The 22,212-nt window shown below is 34.7% G+C and overlaps 1 protein-coding gene across 14 annotated transcripts in view; it reads left to right on the forward strand.

Annotated features, from left to right (window-relative positions):
• CDC42BPA (CDC42 binding protein kinase alpha) overlaps positions 1–22,212 on the forward strand; it is a 317,120-nt gene that overhangs the window by 151,867 nt on the left and 143,041 nt on the right. For all 14 annotated transcript variants that reach the window (XM_060091342.1, XM_060091328.1, XM_060091334.1 and 11 more), the window contains exons 6-10: positions 1,494–1,587; positions 13,125–13,325; positions 15,085–15,333; positions 17,729–17,808; positions 20,541–20,707. In XM_060091342.1, coding sequence (XP_059947325.1) covers positions 1,494–1,587; positions 13,125–13,325; positions 15,085–15,333; positions 17,729–17,808; positions 20,541–20,707 — 791 coding nt within the window. The remainder of the gene's footprint in view (positions 1–1,493; positions 1,588–13,124; positions 13,326–15,084; positions 15,334–17,728; positions 17,809–20,540; positions 20,708–22,212) is intronic.

A 22,212-nucleotide genomic window follows, 5' to 3' on the forward strand; every position in this document is an offset into this window, starting at 1 on the left:
TTTAGAAACATAACATTAGAATAAAACCAAGTTGCAAAAGGCTACACACAGTTTGGTATCAATTATAAAGTTTAAAGATACTCAGAAAAATATATAGTCTTATGGTTACATGTATATGTACTAATAATATAAAATATGCATGATATAGTAAACACCAAATTCAGGATTGTGGTTGCTAACCTCTGGGGAGTGGAGGAAGGGGGTGATATCAGGAAGGGTAATGAGATACTTGGGGAGTGGCAGTACTATCTATAATGTCTTATTAAATATTTTACATTTTATTAATTGTTATAAGTGTATAAATGCAATTTATTTCTTATTAAGTTTTAATATTTCCTGTTTTTTACATAGCCAAAAATATTACTGATGTTTATAAATCCTGTCTTTGTAATTCCTTTAATCTCCTTTAAAATCTGAGAATTCTACCAGTAGCAATTATGTATAATGACTATACAGTTTAATATTTTTAAAAATAAAGAATAAAATACAGTTTTCCCCTCATCTAAAAATGGTCTAGGTAATTTCTAAGGTTCCTTCCAGCACTAAAGTGTACTTCTTTGATGTTTCTGAACAAGAGAAAAATCTTTTCTTAATATAGCATTTCTGAGAGTTGAGGTTATAAATTCAAATATGGAGGACTATGAAGACAATTCCTATGCAGGCTGTTGTTTTCAGTCTATCTATCTGCCTGTCTGTATTAAGCAATCATCTATCATCTGTAACAGGGGTCAGCAAACTTTTTCTATAAAGGGCCAGATAGGAAATATTTTAGGCTTTGAAGGCTATAGTCTGTCAGAACTATTCAACTCTGCCTTTTTAGTGGGTTAGCTGCCACAAAGGTTTGCAACACTTTTTATTATTCAAATGTAAAAATAAACACAAAAACTGGCATGATTTAGTTTGTTATTAGTTAGATTTGGATATCTTACAAGCCTTTGACTTAGCATCTGTAAATAGCTTTATATAATATAGATCACTATTAAGTAGTTGTTTCAGTTGTTTTCCGAATCAGCTTTGTGAAGCAATTCTTTTTGTGTTGTCATGACCTACAGTAATTGAAAATTTATTTATTTACATTTATGTTCAGGGTCTAGGAAGTATATTTTTCCCTGTTCAGTTTCATGGGCTAGATGGTAGTATGTTTTGTGGGTATCAAGTAATTACAGCTCTTCTCTGTATGCAGAAAGTAGGCCTACCATGGCCACATTGGAATCTGTGCAAATCTAAAGGAAAAATGGTAAGATTTAACCTCAATGAAAATTACCGCAGTACTTTTTATCTCCAGAACACTGAAATTGCATGTGTTTAAAAAAGTTTTAATATGAATCAGAGCTAGGATTTGAACCCATAAAGAAATAGTCTAAAGAAATATATGTTCTTAGAGTATTAATTTTAAAAGAAGTTGAGATTTTCAGACAAAATGATTATCTTACCAAGTAACTGATTGTGTTTATTTTTCCCAACTAAAAATTGAATGCATCTGTTTTTTTCAGGGACATCAAACCTGACAATATATTGATGGATATGAATGGACATATTCGGTTAGCAGATTTTGGTTCATGTCTGAAGCTGATGGAAGATGGAACGGTAAATAAAGATAAATCTTAAACTATTTTACCCACAGACATCTCCCTTACTACTTGTTTTCTTTATCTGTTTTAGAAGCCATCTATTTATATTATCTATCAAACATCCTTCCATCCATTTGTCTTTCTATGCTTTACTTCCCTCCACTTAGGCATACTTACTCATAATAGGGCTTGTCTAAAAAGTCATATACCATTTTCAACTGCTTATATTAATGATCTTAAGATTTATACATTATACCTTTTATGAGACTCTGTTTGTTCCTTTTTTAGCTGAACTGTTTATTATTGTACTTGAGATATTTCCACAGTTCCAGAGGAGTGAAGAAAATAAATCCCACATGGAAAAAGAATATGTGACTTCTTCACTTTCATTTCTTTTCTCTTTCTTTACTAGTTGTCTGGTTTTCCTGAGGGACAGTGTTCAACAAGTGAATGCTTTTATCAGAAAGTCCTCTAGGCTGATTCAGTTTTATGTTACCATTTACTTTAGTTCTGCTAACCCTAGGCCCCTCCGTTATGTTCTCTCACTTACTTAGAAGTTTACATGCCCCAATTGTATTCCCTTTTTGTTATTGTTGTTGTTATTGTTGCAGTATTTACCTCAATTTCCTGGTTGTATAGCATAATACATCCAAATATATATCATTTTAATTGGCAGAAACTTTTTGGAGAGTAATTTAGTATAATACATTGCAAAAGCCATGAAAATGTCACATTATTCTGGACCAGTAATTTGACTTCTGAAAATTTATCCTAAGGAGATAACTTTTTTTAAAAGGATTATATGACTTCTGCCTCTGGCCATGATGGAGGGAGTAATTGATACCAAATTGTTCTTTCACTATAAATAACTGTAAAACTGGATTTGAAACAACTTTTTAGGCAGTGGACAACAGGCAACACAAGACCCTTATCTCTGAGAGAAGTTAATTCATGAGGTATGCCTCACCATTTCCCAGGATTGGGACAGTTTGCTGACTCTGATGCAGAAAGCTAGAGTTAAAGCAGAGTTTAACCGTCTTACAGAGCTGAGGAGGAGGAGATCAGAGTTGGGTTAGCTGAGGCAGCTGGAATCTGCAGGGCTTACCATTGGAAAAGAGGGAGTTGTGCATAGAGAGGGCCTAAAATATCCATATGGGGCTATCTCATGACGGTTGGTCCGTACATATGTTGTACAGTTGTCCCTTGGTATCTGTGGGGGATTGGTTCCAGGACTACCCCCCTGCCATGCATAGTAAAATCTGCAGATGCTCAAGTAAGTCCCTTATATAAAATGATGTAGTATTTTCATATAACCTATGCACATCCTCCTGTATACTTTATATCATCTCTAGATTACTTACAATACCTAATACAATGTAAATGATATATAAATAGTTGTAAATACAATGTAAATGCTATGTAAATAGTTGCCAGCGTGTGACAGATTCAAGTTTTGCCTTTTGGAACTTTCTGGAAAATTTTTTTAAAAATATTTTTGATCCATGATTGGTTGAATCTGCAAATGTGGAACCAGCAGATATGGAGGGACAGCCGTATAAGAACATATGAGAATTACCAAAGAGTAGATGCTATCCATTTGAAAATCGAGCAGATTACTGCAAATCAAGCAGCGTTGGAGGAGACACAGTGCTAGGGGACATTGGAATATTGGCTAGTTAAGATGTTTGTAACATGTAAGACTTACTCTAAGCCTATCTAACAGCCTAAAACCAAGTCCTGATAAGATCAACGGAGTTTGAAAGTGGTCCTCCAAATAACGGGGTTGAGATGAATCTTAGGTTTTCTATAAATTGCCTTTAAAAGGTATAACTGTAAGCCAACCCATGTTCAAGGAGATCAATTAGTATTGTTTTATCTGCTTAAAGGAGAATTTAATATTCTTCAGAGGAAGATAATAAAATTCATACTGTCCACAATGTTTTATTGACAGTGGCCAGCATTCAGTCAAAAATCACTAGATGAGGGGCTTCCCTGGTGGCGCAGTGGTTGGGAGTCTGCCTGCCGGTGCAGGGGACACGGGTTCGTGCCCCGGCCTGGGAGGATCCCACGTGCCGCGGAGCGGCTGGACCCGTGAGCCATGGCCGCAGGCTCCGCAACGGGAGAGGCCACAGCGACGAGAGGCCCGCGTACCACAAAAAAAAAAAAAAAAAAAAAAAAAAAATCACTAGTTGAAACAAAAATAGAGGGTAGGGTAAGTGATTGTGATACAGAATTGAAAAATAAAAGTAGTCAGTAAAAACCTGGCTAGCACAGACGTTGGGGTTGCCAGACAGAGACTTAATGAAACTATCATATATATGTTGAAAGAATCAAAGGAAGATAATAGTCTTAAAGATTACACAGATGAGGAATCTCTGCAGAAAAATAAATCAAACGGATCTTTTAGAACTTGAAAATTATAGTAATAGAAATAAAAAATTCACAGGAGGAGGTTAACAATAGATTAGAAATGAGAGAAGAAAGAGCCAGTGAACTTGAATACAGATTAATAGAGATTTAACAGTCTGAAGAACAGAGAAGAAAAAATTGAAACAAAATCAGTATAGGCTCAGATATCCATACAGTTAGAATCCTAGTAAAAGTGTGATAGTAACAGAAAACATTTGTAAGAATTAATGGCTCAAACTTACCAAATGTGATGAAAAACACAGATATAAAATCCTAGCATAGGGCTTCCCTGGTGGCGCAGTGGTTGAGAGTCCGCCTGCCAATGCAGGGGACACGGGTTCGTGCCCCGGTCCAGGAAGATCCCACATGCCGCGGAGCGGCTGGGCCCGTGAGCCATGGCCTCTGAGCCTGCGCGTCCTGAGCCTGTGCCCCGCAATGGGAGAGGCCACAACAGTGAGAGGCCCGCGTACCGCAAAAAAAAAAAAAAAATCCTAGCATATCTCAAGGTAATAAAAGGAACCACACCTGGCTACATCACAGTTAAACTGCTGAAACTTAAAGAAAAATTGAAAGCAGCCAAAAGAAAAAACACTTTACATACTTTTTTTGTAAAAAGGGTAAAAATAACCACTGAACTCTCATCAGAAATCATGGAATGATATCTTTAAAGTGCTGAAAGAAAAAAAAAAAGTCTGTAAATCAAGAATTCTATATCAAACAAAAATATTCTTCAAAAATGAAGGTGAATTAAAGACAGGTTCAGGTAAATGAAAGAGGCCTAGATGCTAAAGAATGTCCTTCACACCAAAGGAAATGACACCATTTGGATACTTAGCTATATGATAAAGAATATCAGATATGATAAATAAGATTTACAGGATAAAGGAAAAAGATTATATTAATCTTTCTTTTTAAATTTACATAAAAGGTATCTGACTATTAAAAGGGAAAATAATATTGTAATGTGGGGCTTGTGACATAGGTAGAAGTAATAGATATGACAGTAGTCACACAAACAATGTAAGACCGGTGTGTGTAATTATTCTGCTCTAAGATAACTGCATGTGTTTGAAGTATATAGTGGGAAGTGGATAGTGCCAGGTATGACATGAGAGGGAGAGAAATAGCATGGTGGTCTAAGTTGGGAAAACACAGATTAAAGTCAGGTAGGCTGTAGTATCAGAAAGTTGTGGTCCACAATTCCAGAAAAGAGAGAGCTACACTGAGAAAGAATTCCAGGGGAAAGAGGTAGTGTTTCCTCAGTCCTGCATGTTATAAGCCCCTTAAAGCTGGGGCTCCTCCTATGGAGTCTGGTGTTCAGTCCTCCAGGTCCCTGTGCATTCCAGAATGCATTGAGTACTGTTTCTGTCTATATGAGTTGCCCCTGATCAGATTTATTCCTAAAATTCTAGTGTGTCTTCCTAGTCATTCATTTTTTATTAATGATCTCAAATAATTTTCCTGGACATAATAGCATGTTGGTCCTCCATTTAGAAAATTAGAGTGAAGAAACCTTCTTTTTTCTTTTCCTTTCTACTTTATTTTTTATGTGATGTATACATATTTTAGGAAGACATGAGAATAAACAGCATTCCTTTGTCCTGGTTCTTTCCCACCTCCAACTGTCTGTTTCTGCAGGCAGACACATAAAAATCTTTTAGCTCTTTCTTCCGTTGTTTCTTCTACTTATGTATTTTTATTATTGTATTCATGCTACTGCTTCTTGTTATTTAGTTTTAGATATTATCTATTAATTTCCTACCATGGAAGATGAGGATACAGGTCTTTTATACCTGTCTCAACCAACCCTTACCCTTCCTCTTTATCTTCCCAGTGTTGTAATTATCACATAATGTTTCATTAAATCCTGTTCAGTTTTTTAATAATTATATAAATATAATTCATAGCTGTGCCATATTATTTATTTTAATTACCTTTCTTTTCTTGGACAGCTCTTTGTTCTCCCGGAAGTAAGTGACCCCTTTACTTTGCTTAGTTTTTCTGTATAATTCTCACTAGTTTATCCCCAGACTCTCTACCACACATTAAGAAATTGAACAATTCCTTTCTCTCTTAGACACAGTAAATAACTTAGTGGCTCCTTTGTCTGGAGGCGTGCATACTCTCATTCTAGTCTAGACTGTCCTATAGGCCTACTGGAGATAGGCCTATCTGCTATCTCCAGTCCTCTGATGAGAACTGTCATCCTAGACATACCTTTCCTTATCATCATGGAATTTATGTCGCTCTCTAGTATTGGATCCTCTGTTTCCTGGATCCATGTCTGTCTTTCATCTCCTTTGGTGGTAGCTGCCTAAGAAAGGTTCCAGTGGAAATAAATATTTCATAATCTTACATGTCTGAAAAATGCCTTCATTTCTTCTCTCATACTTGATTGATAATTTATCTAGACTGGACATGGTATGATGGATTTGAACTTATTTTTCACTTAGAATTTAGAAGACATAGCATTGTCTTCTAATTTACTGTTGTGACATCTGATGCCATCCTAATTCTCAGTACTTCTGTTATAACCTTCGCCCCTTATTTGGAAGCTTTTAGGATGTTCTGTTTATTTCCGGTGTTCTGAAATGTTGTGATTATATAACTCTTTGTGGATCATTATTTATTATCTGGGCAGTTGCTTCAATTTTAACCTTTCTCAAAGTTGGTGACTTTCCAAATTAAGTTTCAACTTGCTTTTTAGGTCTCACGTCTGAGTTAAGATTATACCATCTTAATCACTATACCTTTGTAAGAAGTCAGTTTCTGTGAGAGGGTGTCCTGCTGTCATTCCTTTTCTGTCTCTAAAATTGTTTTGGCTCTTCTTGGCCACTTGTTTTTCCATATGATTGTTAGGATTATATTACTAGTTTATATACATACAGACAGACATATACAAACACGATTTCACATATACAAGCTTGTAGACCTGCACTGAATTTAGAGATTAATTTTTGGAAAATTTTTGTCTATAACATGAAGTCTTCCCATCTGTGAATATGGTATCTCCACTGTTTTAGGTTTTCTCTTATGTCTGTTAATGACGTTTTATAATAATGTTCGGGTAAAGGTAAATCCATTACCTTTATTTGTTAGATTTGTTCCTAGGCACTTCATGGATTTTTTTTTTTTTTGGCTATTATAAATGGATAACTTTAAAAAATTTGCATCTTAATAGCTTGTTGCTCTTCTTTAGAACCACAGTTGATTTTTGCATATTCATCTTGAAACTAGCAAGCTCACTAAATTTTTCTATTAGTCAAAATAATTTGTAGATTCTATGTGTATATGTATATATTTCTATATAGACAATCTTATAATCTGCAAATAATGACACAGCCTTGTGTTTTGTCCTTTCCAGTCCTTACACTGTTATTTTGCTATATTTTTTTCTCATCATGCAGTCAGTGACCTTAAACACAATATTAGATAAGTGTAGTAATTGGGAGCTTCTTTGACTTGTTCCTGACTTTATTGGTGTTTTTTCTGTAGTTTCAAATTAAGTATGATGTTTGCTGTAAGCTTTTGGTATATATTCTTCATCAGATTAAGGAAATTTCTATTTCTGATTACCAAGAGTTTGTTATGGTTTTTAATACTGTGTAATCAAGTGATTTTTCTGCATCCACTGAGATAATACCAGGGTGTTTTCCCTTCAGTCTGTTAATACGATGAATGACATAGATTTTCCAATGTTAAAATCATCCATTCTTTGGATATAAACATAACTTTATCATCAAGTTGTATTGATATAGTTGAACAAACTGCTAGATTGACCATGCTAAAATTCTATATTGAATTGTTACCTGAGATTCATACCTGACATTGATCATATCTGAGATTGCAGTATAATTTTCCTTCTCAAATTTTTCTTATATGTCTTGTTCTGTATTTAGGTTATTTTAGCCTTATAAAATAAACAGGGGAGCCATATCCCCTGCCCTTACCCATTTTGGGTCTAGAACAGTTATATAATACTGGGGTTATCTGTTTCTTTTATTTTTTTGTGTGGTATGCGGGCCTCTCACTGTTGTGGCCTTCCCATTGCGGAGCACAGGCTCCGGATGTGCAGGCTCAGCGGCCATGGCTCACGGGCCTAGCCGCTCCGCAGCATGTGGGATCTTCCCAGACCGGGGCACGAACCCGTGTCCCCTGCATCGGCAGGCGGACTCTCAACCACTGCACCACCAGGGAGGCCCTCTGTTTCTTATATAATTGGTAGAACTCACTTTTAAATCACCTTTGCTTTGGTGAGGTTTTGTTTTCTTCTGTTTTATTTTGTTTGTTTTCCAGGTAGATTTTATACTATTGATTCAAATTTTTTAATGGTTATAGGTCTCTTTGATTTTCTATTTCTTCCTGAGTCAGTTTTGGTAAGTTATATTTTTTTCTATGAAAATTACCTATTTTCTCTGAGTTTTCAATTTTATTGGTATAAAGTTGTTCAGATTGCACTCTTTCTAGTTTTAAAATCTCTGTTACATATGTAGTTTTGCCCCTTTTTCATTCCTAATGTTGTTTATTTGTGCTTTACTTTTCTTCATAAGTTTTGACATAGAGTATTTTACTAAATATTTTCCAGCTTTAGTTAGAACTCTTCTGTGGACCATTAATTACTTAGATGTGTGCCTTTTAGTATTCATAGTGTTATGTTTACTTATTTGGCTATTTATAGAAAGTTTTCTTTTACTAGAGAGTGGATCTATTTGTTATCAGTTTTTTAGCATTTGTCAAGATTGCTTTTAATTTTGTAGCAGGCCAATTGTTATAACTGTTACATGTTTGTTTGAAAATAATACATTTTTTCCTAACTTTTGGGTGCAGGTTTCTATGTATGTCCATAAGATTAAAGTTATTAACTTTGTTATTCAAAATTTTAATAGTTTTGCCAGTTTTATTTCTTTCTGATCTATTATTTATTATTTAAAAGTCCTTATTATGATGTTGAATTTATTAATTTTCTCTTGAACTTATTGTTTTCACAACTCTTGTGTAGCTATGTTGTTAGTTACATATTATTCAGAATTGCTCTATCAGGGTATTTTCTAATTATGTTAAGAAATCTTTAAAAATCATAATAGTCATCTTGGCCTTAGAATCTAATTTGACTGATATTAATACAGCTACCTTAACCTTCTTTTGTTTAACATATGCCTGGTATATCTTTTCCATCCTTTTATTTTTAACCTTTCTTTGTCTTTATGTTTAGGTGCATTAAGCAGATTATTGCTGATTTTTAAAAAATTTGTTCATTTTGGTTTTATTTGTCATCTAGTGTGATGACTCTATCTTTTGATAGGTGAATTTAATCCATTTATGAATTTCATTATTAATATGTTTGTATTTATTTCTAGTATATTGTCTTGTACTATTTGCTATAGGTTTTGCTTGTTTGTTTGCATGCGTGCTTCTCCCCCCACACCCCACTTCTTCCCTGCCTTCTACTGGCTGGGTCAAATTTATTTTTATTTCTTTTTTTCTTTACTCCTTCAGAAGTTATACATTCTATTTCAAATATTTTAATGTTTATCTTAAAAATTTTAGCATTTATCCTTTATGTAAAGTCTAGTCAATCAGTTTCTCCACCATATTCCTAATTAAAGAAAAAGACTTAATTTGTCTTATACCATATACAAAAATTAACTCAAAATAGATCAAAAACCTAAATCTAAGAGCTAAAACTATAAAACTCTTGGAAGAAAACATAGTGGGCAGGGGGAGAAGTTTTACGACTTTTATTTTCCAATGATTTCTTGGATGTGACACCAAGCAATAGGCAACAAAAGAAAAAATGGACAAATTGGACTACATCATCATTAAAAATTTCTGTGCATCAAAGGACACAGTTATCTTAGTGAGAAGGTAGCCTATGGAATGGGAGAAAATAGTTGTAAATCTATGTCTGATAAGAGGTTGCTATCCAGAATATATAAAGAACCCCTACAACTCAGTAACAAACTAACAACCCAATTCAAAATAAGCTAAGGACTTGACATGACATTTCTTTTAAGAAGATATATGAATGGCCAGCAAGCACAAGACAGGATGCTCAGCATCACTAGTCATTAGGGAAATGCACATCTAAACCATAATGAGATACTACCTCACACCTATTAGGATGGCTACTGTAAAAAAAAAATGTTTTGGCAAAGATGTGGGAAAATTGGAATCCTTGTGTACTGTTGATGGAGATGTAAAAGGCTGTAGCCACTGTGGAAAACAGTATGGCAATTCTTCAAAAAACTAAAAATAGAATTACCATATGATCCAGCAGTTCCACTTCTGGGTACATGCTCCACAGAATTTAAAGCAGGGTCTCAAAGAGATATTTGTTCACCCATGTTCATTGCACGATTATTCACAAAAGTCAAGGGATGTAAGCAAGTCAGGTGTCCATCGTTGGATTAATGGATAAAAAAAAATGTGGTATATATATACATTGGAATATTATTCAGCCTTAAAATTCTGATACATGCTACAACAAGGATAGACCTTCTTAAAAACATGCCAAGTGGTATAAGCCAGACACAAAATAACATATTGTATGATTTCACTTACATGAAGTACCTAGAGTAGTCAAATTCATGGAAAGTATAGTGGTGGTTGCCAGGGCCTGGGAGGAGGAGGGAATAGGGGAATTATTGTTTAATAGATTTTCAGTTTTGCAAGATGAAAAGAGTTTTAGAGATCATGGTGATGGTTGCACAACAATGTAAATGTACTTAATGCCACTGAACTGTACACTTAGAAATGGTTATAATGGTAAATTTTATATTATGGGTGTTTTACCACAATTAAAAATAATAATTAAAAAGTAAATAAAAATTAGAAAACCAAGAAACTTAGAACATTGTAATCCTAACTGCTCCCTCAGTTAATATGTTGTTTTCTAGTGTTTTAGTTCCATCTTATTTTTCAACCTTCAAGTAGTTGTTCCTTCCTCCTCCTCCATCTTCTTTTTCTGTTGCTCCTGCTCCTCCTCCTCATCTTACTCTTTGATGTCCTATTTCTCCTTCTCTTTGTCATTATTTTATCCAATTAATAACCATTTAGATGTATGTTGAAGTTTACTAATATCTTTGTTCATAATTGCTTCTAGTGTCACATTCTTCCATCTGGGTTATATTTCTTGATTCTGAAGTGTATCCTTTAGTACTTTTGTTCAACTGAAAGGGCTGCAAGTGGTAGTTCACTCAATCTTTGTATGAAAATATCTTTATTTAATCCTCATTGCTGTATTATAATTTAGGTAGGTAGGGAATATAATACTGACAGTTATTTTGTCTCATCACTTTGAAAATAAAATTCCATTTTCTTCTTACTGCTGTGTTAGTATTAATAATTCAGCTGTCAGTCTTGGTTGTCATTGCTTGGTAGAAAAATCTCTCTTTATTCTCTGATGTTTTTAAGATCTCTTGCCTTTGGTGCTCTGCAGTTTAACTACAGTGTGTATAGTAGTGGATCTGATTTCATTTATTTTTTCATATCTTTTATTTCAATGACTACTTTTTTCCATTTCTAGGAACTCTCTTTAATTTTTTTCATCTTTTTCTTATGTTTTTGATTTTTTAATATGTCTAATTTTAAACATACTTATTTCATGAAGTGGAACTGATAATTGTTAGAGGTCTAATTGTTTGGATTTCTGACTTTTGCTTGTAATAGAATGTCTCCTCATTTTGTTATATTATTGGATTGTGAGCTCATCTTCAATGGCCTTTTATGTGTGAGAATTATATGTGGCCAAGTTTGAGCATGTGTCCTCCACGGTAGTTTTGAATTTGTTATGCCAGGCTTTCTAGGGACACCTAACCTGGTGCCAGTATTTTTGCCAGTTTCTTGGCTTGAGAACTTCTGAACCACAGAAACCCTGTGAATTAGAATTCCAAATGGTGGGACTATGTGACCTAAAGTTATGAATTTCTAAAGGAGGAAATTTTTTTCACATATCAGTCACAGTCAAGATAGACAAAATGTCTTAATCTTTCTCTGCTGAGTGGCAGATTTTTATAATTCACCTTTTCCTTACAATATACCTTTTAGGGTAAAGGTTATGTGGGGCAGCCTCTCACTTCAAACCTCCTATAAGTTCAAGGTCTTTCCTTTTGTCCTTATGTATATGTTAAAAGCCAAGTACCTAGAAAATGAAAACCAATATTTCTCCAACTGCACTCCTGCTTTAATGTTTATCGCCCTGGTTCTCAATCATTTCTTGATTACTGGGCCCCTAAGACTGTCTCTTTATTTAAAGGCTCATTTATGTATTTATAAAAATGGTTGTCATATTTTATCTAGTACTTGTAAGAGTTTGTAGTAGAAGAGTTTTCAAGTTACTTAATCTCAGTATTGCCAAGGAGGAAGTCTATTCTAGTTATTATTAAGAATGGTAATTTAGTCTAGAAAACTCAGAGTATTAACCATTTTTTTATCTTGAGAATGTTCATTTCTTGATATGTTCTCTTAAAACATAAAGAACCAATTTTCTTTTACTTTGGAATACCTTACAAGACATGTGCCCAGGATCTTTTTTAGCTAATTTACATCCAACTTGCCATAATTTATGCCCAGCTCTTTTTCTCTGTTGGGACTTTATTTTTTGAAGGATATATTTTTTTACCTTTTATAAAATTTTTTAAAATAGATAAGTAGTTTGCAGGACATTGTTAACATTTATTTCCTTAGGTTTTCATTAAGGTGTTTTAAAATAATCTCCAGTCTGCTCATAGTATTAGCCAGACTTTTTTATTTTTCCCCCTAATTAATTGTAAAATTTTCACAGTTCCATTTTTCATATGTAAGTGTTGGATGGATAATATCAATAATAAGAATGTTCTAAAATATATATTCAATTTGTGGTTAGTGGCTGTGGTGTTCAAATCATATTGTTACCCTAAATGTAGTCAATTAAGTAACAGCAATAATAAACATTCTATAGTGTTAGAAAATATGGAGAACTTGTTGGTGTGGTGCTTATATAAATTTTAACTTATATGGACAAGGAGGCTAAATTCAGATAATGACGAAGTTGTAGTTGTTATGAAATAATGCTATTGTGTTTTTAAGTAAATGTAAACATTTGTAATTTAAAATTATTGTTTCTAATATATTATGGTAGATTACTAAAAATGTGAACTTCTTCAGGTACAGTCCTCAGTGGCTGTTGGAACTCCAGATTATATCTCTCCTGAAATCCTTCAAGCCATGGAAGATGGAAAAGGCAGATATGGACCTGAGTGTGACTGGTGGTCTTTGGGGGTCTGTATGTATGAAATGCTTTATGGAGAAACACCATTTTATGCAGAATCTCTGGTGGAAACATATGGAAAAATCATGAATCACAAAGTTAGTATATTTTACTAATTTTCAAATTAATGTGGTAAACAATACATATAATATTCAATAAAACTAAAATGTGATATTTAAAAATAAAATGATTTTCCAAAAACAATAAACAATCTGATTTCTATGCTAATAAATGACATGACAAATATGAGTAATCAAGATCCATAAATTATGCCTAAAATTATTAGTTTTCACCTTCTCCTGTATTTCATTAGAGGTGCTAATAAGTAGAAAATTAAATGTTCTCTTCAGTAGAATAACAAAGATCATAAGCAGATAATTTATATCATTACTACTATGGTATAAGTATAATCATGACTAGAATGCATTTAAAATTCTCAATCTTAATAGTAATAAATAAAATGGAAATTAAAATAAGAATGGCATCCTTTTCTTCCCCCTGTCAAACTGGTGAAGATGAAAAGAAAAATAGTACTTGTTACTGTAAATAATCCAGTGAGGTGGACATGGTTAGACATTGTTGATAGGAATGTGAATTGATATAATCTTTCTGTCAAGAAGTTTATAAGTATGCATCGACAGCCTTAAAAAAATGATTAAAACATTTGGTTGAGTAACTTCAGTTCTAGGAATCTACCCTAAGGAAAATATTCGTAGAACAAGGATATATGTACAAGGATACCTATCCCAGTATTATTTATGATCACCAAACATTGGAAACAGTCCAGATGCAGAGTAGGAAAGAATGAATAAACTTTAATCCATTTAGTACCAAGTGAAATAGATTGTACAAGAAGAGGAAGAGTCTGATTATCAGTCTCAGAAGATTGTGAGCAATTGCAAAAACCTAGAATATGAATAGGAATATCCCATAAAGGGAGTGACAGTCTGTTCTTTTTAATTTGTTCTGGCGATACAATTATGATTAATTGCTACACACACATATATATATAAATCAGTCTTATAGAGTCGATGCTTTTCTACTTCTACCTGGCTGCAAAGATAATCTGCTAAGTAGTTATGAAGAGTTGAAAGACAAGAAATAGCTACAAAGTTGTAAATAGCATGTAAAGCATTTCAGATAGAAATCACTGTACTATAACATGGTTGTTAAGAGCACAGATTCTGGAATCAGACAGTTTCAGTTCAAATCAGTTTATTACCATTTATTCGTTGTGTAACCTCAAGCAAATTGCTTGAACTGTTTCTTTGTTTCCTCTTCTATAAAATTAGAGTAATAGGAGTATCTACCTTATACAGTTGCTCTGAGGATTAAATGAGCTAAAGGAGTAACACACTTCCTGTAGTGTAAAGTATGTATTACATTCTATAAAAATGTTCCATACTATTAGTCATTAGTATGTGACTTATATGAACATTATCAATCATATACACTACTGAAATACTGAGCCACATTCTACTACATTTAATGAATTCATTTTGACAGCATTTAAGGTGTTTTAGCATTTAACTTATTCTTTCTGTAGTGCGTCTATGACTCTTAAGTCACATATGAAATGAAAAGTTCTTTTAGGAAAATTATCCTTTTAAATTTATTCCTGCATCTCTTTTAATATCAGTACTTTGTACCATATATTCTTATTATTTAAAAAAATTTTTTATTGGAGTATAATTGCTTTACAATCTTGTGTTAGTTTCTGCTGCAGGACAATGTACCATATATATTTATTAGATATTTTTAAAAGAAAATGTATTTTTAAGAAAGTAAATGCTAACATCAACCTACTTAGTAAATTGAATAGTGATTTATATTTTGTTTCTATTATTCTCTGTTTAGGAGAGGTTTCAGTTTCCAGCTCAAGTGGCTGATGTCTCTGAAAATGCTAAGGATCTTATTCGAAGGCTCATTTGTAGCAGAGAACATCGACTTGGTCAAAATGGAATAGAAGACTTTAAGAAACACCCATTTTTCAGTGGTATTGATTGGGATAATATTCGAAACTGTGAAGCACCTTACATTCCAGAAGTTAGTAGCCCAACAGATACATCAAATTTTGATGTGGATGATGATTGTTTAAAGAATTCTGTGAGTATGACATTGTAAAGAAGTTCTGTCCTTCTGCTTTTTTTTCTTTTTTTTGTAAATATGGTTATAAAGTAATTTTATAGACCACCTTACCAATTATCAAACAGTTACTGTGGCTTCCAGTATTTACTCTCCCTAAATCAAGAAATTGAAAGAGTTAACTGAGGTGAACATAGTTATTCATGACTAGGAGCTAAATTAAAATGCAAAGATTTGCTTCTTAGATTAGTTATGTCATTAGGTTTCTTAAGAAGAGGACAAATTAGATGCTTTAAAAAGTGGACTTCATGATGGCAGACTGAAGGCATTGGCAAATCTCTCCTTAAAAGCCACCATGAAACTGGGCAAAATTGTCAAAAACAACCATTTCAGGGCATAATAAATCAACCCAAGGTAAATAAATTGAGAAGCATTTATTCATGAAATACTGTTGAACTTTGGTTAAAAACAGCCCTCCCAACTTTTCCCTCAGCTTAATGGGGACAGTAGAACTGCTAGCATGGAGCTGCTTGTAAAAACCAGCAGCTTTGGGCTTCCCTGGTGGCGCAGTGGTTGAGAGTCTGCCTGCCGATGCAGGGGACACGGGCTTGTGCCCCGGTCCGGGAGGATCCCACGTGCCGCGGAGCGGCTGGGCCCATGGGCCATGGCCGCTGGGCCTGCGCATCCGGAGCCTGTGCTCCTCAGTGGGAGAGGCCACAGCAGTGAGAGGCCTGCGTACCGCAAAAAAAAAAAAAAAAGAAAAAAAAAGAAAACCAGCAGCTTTGCTGACAGAGGGAGCTGACTTGATTGTAGAGCTAAATACCTATGCCCAGTGGTGTTGCCACTAAAAGTAGCAAACTTGGTAGGAAATGAATGGGGAGAGAAAATCTATAGCCTTATTAACCTAAAGTTATAGCTCTGTTTGTGGCAGGTGGCTGACCAGTGGATTAGCCAAATAGTCCTCCATTTTTAGTTTGTGGGCCATACCATAGTAGGCCAGCATAGTTTGTCAACCTCTGCTCTAAACCATTAGGTTATATTAAATTAAAATTTAGGGAAACAACACAATTGTTTTTGGTTTTTGTCTTTTTAGCCTTCTTAATTAAAAAAAAATTTTTATTGGAGTACAGTTGATTTACAAGGTTGTGTTAGTTTCTGCTATATAACAAAGTGAATCAGTTATACAAATACATATATCCACTCTTTTTTAGATTCTTCTCCCATGTAGGTCATTACAGAGTATTGAGAAGTGTTCCCTCTGCTATACAGTAGGTCCTTAGCCTTCTTATTTTGAACTTTCATTTTTATTCAGTTATTTTATTTCTTATGGGTTTAATTCTGCACTAAGAATTTACTTTTCACTGTTCAGTAAGTACCATATTCAAGACAGATAAGAACTTCTCTTATACTTTCCTTACTGAACCTCACAGGAAAGAATTAAATGGAGTTTCCTCATCAGTTTTTTTTTTATTACAAGAATTACATTTACTGTTAACAGGAATTGTGAGTCATTCCAAATTAAATACACAGTAAAGTTGATTCTGACTATTTGCTGTAGTTATGTTCAGTAAAGTTGCTGCAAATACTGTATTAGTGAATCCTGAACCATTGCTCCTAGGGGAAATACACAGTCAGGTTCCTGTGAGCCTCTGGTCACAATGTTCTCATCAACCAATCAGTACAATACATCAGCCAAACAATATCTTGTTTGATGTGTGTTTCTATTTAAAGACACCTTACTTAACATATATTGTCAATTCATTGATGTCAAATTCATGGCCAACAGCACTGTGACTCATGCTGGAATGAAGCGTGTCTAGCACACACATTTTTTTTGTTAGGCACATTACAGCCTTCTTGTTTGGGCACAATAGATGGCATCTCAGCACTACTCTTGGAGGCCATTTTAGATAGCAAAATCACCTGTAAAAAACACAAAAATGAGAAAAATGTGGCACATGTAGACATTGAAAAAACCCCACTTGTTTATAGTATGAGAGCTGAAGCAAGAAGGCAGATGTCTCCTTGTTCACCTCCAGCTGGTAACACGTGCGTAGGGCAACTCAAATTTTTCTTTGCTCTGCAAGTGTCTGCAAATGACTACAAAAGTATTTGTGAATATTGATTTTGGACTACAAATAAATTTTAGCGACTAGGCAAATTTGCAAATATGGAATACGTGAATAATGATTCTACTCTCAATATCCGTCAGACTTTAAATCTTCCTTTTCATTTTATTAGAATTCCACAATAGCAATATTTATGGTCTAAATTTTTTATCACTAAATGTCTGTACCAAACTTAGCAATGTTTCTAAATTGATCAGTCACCTATTTACTATTGACAGGTAATATTTATAGCCCAGCCTGCAGTTTATAGTTATTCATTTCTTACCAGATGTTTTTTCCTCCTTTAGGAAACGATGCCCCCACCAACACATACTGCATTTTCTGGTCACCATCTGCCATTTGTTGGTTTTACATATACTAGTAGCTGGTAAGTTTGAAAAGTTAACATGATTTGGATGATTTAAATCAAATTAAAAATGAATTGAGGTTTTAAAAAGTATAATGCATAAGAGAGCCTTGTAAAAAATTTTTTAGAAAAAGGGTGAAGCTACTGCTGCAAAAAGTTAGACATTATAAAGTGAATAGAACATATAAGAATTTTAACTCATTTTGGAGGACAAATAGCTCAGAATCTAATTCTTAGCAATGGGGCAGGAATTAGAAGAGTCCCATGCTATTGAATAAATATTTTCTAGGTGTCAAGCATCAGAACTTTCAACCCATTGATCTTAACATTCTTTTCACTGACCCTCATTCCACTCATATCTTCTCTTTCCTCCTTACCTTTCCTTAAATATCATTGAGAATGACTAGTCACTCCTTGGGTGCCCTCTCAATTCCTTGACTGTCTGTCATTCTGTAACACTGGTTTTGCTAAGTTGACATTCATTATTACAGCTCTGTTTTCTGCCTATACCTGTGCAGTTCAAAGTGTCTAGAGAAAAATATCTGTCCATTCTTACTGATCTCACTTTAAGTTCATGATTACCAACCTCAGGTGCCACTTATTGCTGCCGGGCAAATATGCTGTGTTACCCTAGTGTATTCACTCTTCCACTCTCCTAGGTAACTATTTCATACTTTATACTTTTCCTCTAAAACCCCTGTCATACTTAGTCTCACCTGATGATCTCGCTTCCTCTTTCACAGAGAGGTTGAAGCGATCAGCAGACAACTTCCCCAAGTTCCCATCACCACATTTACCACCTTCACACCGCTAGACCCATATAGTCTTCTTTTTATGGATGACGGTGTGATCTCCCTAGCTAAGCCGCATCCCTTCTGTCTCCTCTTACCTAGTCTAGTGCATTGCTGTTGCATCATAAATTTTTCCCTTTCTGTGTCATTTGCATAACAGATCATTTCCATCAGCTCACAAACATGCAGTTTTTTCTCTCATCTTAAAGCAAAATATAAAAACTGTTAATCTAACTTTCTTTACCTGCTACCAACCATTTTTCTGCTCTTAATTGTAGGAGAGTTACTTCAAATTGTTGTCTGTACTTTGTACATTTTTCTCATGTTCTTCTTCTTGGCACCACTCCAGTCAGGTTTGTGCTCCCATCACTTCATGCAAACTGCTTTTATCCATGTCACCACTGACCCCCATGTTGCTAAATTTAGCAATCATTTCTCAGTCCTAGTCTGACTTATTTGCCTAGTCTCATCTCATTTGTCCCGGCTCCTTCCCATTAAAACACTTTCTCCTGTTAGCTTCCAGAGCACTTGCCTCGTTTCTCCTTACCTTTCTGTCCACCCCTTCTCATTCTCCACATTCCTCCTAATCTCCCTGTGTCCTATCACTTCATCTTTGGATCTTTTTTGTTTATACTCTGGTGCTCTGGTATTATTTTCTGATGACTCCTAAATGTGTATTTTCAGCTGAGGCCTCTCTCCTCACTTCTACTTAAAATCTCTCTTAATCACCTATTTTAGATGTTCGTAACATCATTTCTTATAGTTCTCTGAACCTATCTGAGTGATCCTGCTAAAAGATACGTCAAGAGTATGTCACTCCCCTGTTCAGGACCAGTTCTCACTGCCCCCAGCTCCAGTGGCTTCATATCTTAACTCCAGAGTTCTTATAGGGCCCTACAAGACTGGCTCACTTTATCTTTCTGATTCTATTTCCTACTATTCTTCCCCTTGCTCACTTCACAGCCACACAGGTCTCCTGGCCTGTGAAAGTGCCAGACATACTCTTGTCTCGGGGCTTTTGCACTTCTTTTTTCTTTGTTTTTAAAATTTATTTTATTGAAGTATAGTTGATAGGGCTTTTGTACTTCTATTTCATCTGCCGGGAATGCTCTTTCCTCTCATATTTCCTTGGCAGGTCCCCTTATTCCTTCTGGACTTATTCATTTACTTTCTGAGTAATGACTTTCCTGACCACTTTATCTACATTTTTATTTACTCCGCTTTAATACTTCATTTCCCCCTTTGCTGCTTTATGTTTTCTCCTTAGCATATAACACTGTCTAATGTATTGAATATTTTGTTTGTTTATTTTTGTTTCTGCCACTGGAATATAAAACTTGCTCCATGGGCAAGTGTTGTGCATTTTGCTCACTGCTGAATGTCCAGCACTTCAAATGTTTTTAATTAAATTGTATTGAATTAAAGCATTTCACTTCAAAGTTTTTTAAATTGATGTATATAGTTTATGTACAATATAATATAAGTTACATATGTACAATAAAGTGATTCACAATTTTTAAAGGTTATATTCCATTTATCGCTGTTATAAGATACTGGCTATATTCTTTGTGTTGAACAGTATATCCTTGTAGCTTATGAAGGCATTTCACTTTTGAATTCCAAAGAGGACCATGGTTGGTGCTTTTGACTACTGTTTCACTTAGGTGGTCACATTGTTTTAAGCTGCCAATAACCCTTCAGCAAACTTCATCTTATAATTTGTGTGGTTTATTAAAATAAATTCAAGACAATTTGTGCTATTTAAGTTTTCATTTTCAAAAATGCTTCTAAAGAGTTGTTTCTGGTGATTTTGCAAAAAAATGTGTTTTGTAATCACTCCAGATGGCCAACTATAACTAGATGTTCAAATGATGTTTTAAATGAACAATTTCAAAAGGTTATCTTTTTCTGTTCAAACTTATTGTTTCAGTGTAAACCCACATTTTTTCCCCTTTTTTTCAGTGTTCTGTCTGATCGGAGCTGTTTAAGAGTTACAGCTGGTCCCGCTCCACTGGATCTCGATGTTAATGTTCAGAGAACTCTAGATAACAACTTAGCAACTGAAGCTTATGAAAGAAGAATTAAACGCCTTGAACAGGAAAAACTTGAACTTAGTAGAAAGCTTCAAGGTAAATATATTTTAAAGATAATATTTTCTCTTTTTGTATTGGACTCACAGTGTAGATACTATTTATTATAAGAGGTTGTTTTATCTTGAAAAGAAATTTTTTATTAAATGGAAAAAAGCAAGTTGTAGAAATTTATACAGAATACAGTATAATGCCATTTACGTAAACTCACACAATTAACAGTAAACAGCAAAATAGCATTTGTTTCCCACAGATATATAGGTATGTATATAAAAGTGTGGGAATAAATACCTCTGGGAGAGGAAAATAGAATTACGAAGAAAAATGGAAGCCTTCTTATCCTACTGCACTTTATATGATGCCCTGCCATATTTCCTCAGTTTTCATCTGTATTATTGCAATAGCTTCCTAACTGATTTCCCTGCCTTACCTCGTCCCACCCCCCGACCCCCTCCCACTTTCCTGCTTTATTTTCTCCAAAAAATGTTATATACAATGTATTTTACTTATATACAATGGTTGCAATAATGTTTATACGTTGTATACAATGTATACATTCCTTTAGTGAATGAAGGAATGTATCTATAATCATGAAACTTGTAACTCTTTTTTTAATTAATTAATTAATTAATTAATTAATTTGGCTGCGTTGGTTCTTCGTTGCTGCATGTGGGCTTTCTCTAGTTGCGGCAAGCGGGGGCTACTCTTGTTTGCAGTGTGTGGGCTTCTCATTGCAGTGGCTTCTCTTGTTGCGGAGCACGGGCTCTAGGCGTGTGGGCTTCAGTAGCTGTGGCACGTGGGCTCAGTAGTGGTGGCTTGCGGGCTCTAGAGCACAGGCTCAGTAGTTGTGGCACACAGGCTTAGTTGTTCCGTGGCATGTGAGATCTTCCCAGACCAGGGCTCCAACCCGTGTCCCCTGCATTGGCAGGTGGATTCTTAACCACTGCGCCACCAGGGAAGCCCCATATAATCCTTTCAATGTGTTCTTTAATTTGGTTTGCTAATATTTTGCTGAAAATTTTTACATCTATATTCATCAGGGATATTGGTTAATGCTGACCCTTGAACAACACAAGGGTTAGAGGCACAAGCCCCGTGCAGTCAAAAATCTGCATATAACTTTACAGTCATTCCTCTGAAACCATGGTTCTGCATCTGCAGACTCAACCACTGGGGATCATGTGGTATTGTAGTACACATTCACTGAAAAAAAGTCGTGTATAAATGGACCTGTGCAGTTCAAAAACGTGTTGTTCAAGGGTCAACTGTAGTTTTCTTGTGGTCTCCTTATCTGGTTTTGGTATCAAGGTAATGGTGGCCTCATAGAATGAGTTTGGAAGTATTCCCTTCTCCTCAATATTTTGGAAAAGTTTAAGGAGGATTGGTGTTAATTATTCTTTAAATGATTGGTAGAATTCACCAGTGAAGCCATCTGGTCCTGGGGTTTTCTTTGTTGGGAGCTTTCTGATTATTGACTCAACCTCTTTACTCATTATTGGTCTGTTCAGATTTTCTAATTCCTCCTGATTCAATCTTGATAGGTT

This window comes from Mesoplodon densirostris, chromosome 2 (assembly GCF_025265405.1).
Source record: "Mesoplodon densirostris isolate mMesDen1 chromosome 2, mMesDen1 primary haplotype, whole genome shotgun sequence".
Lineage (NCBI taxonomy): Eukaryota > Metazoa > Chordata > Mammalia > Artiodactyla > Ziphiidae > Mesoplodon > Mesoplodon densirostris.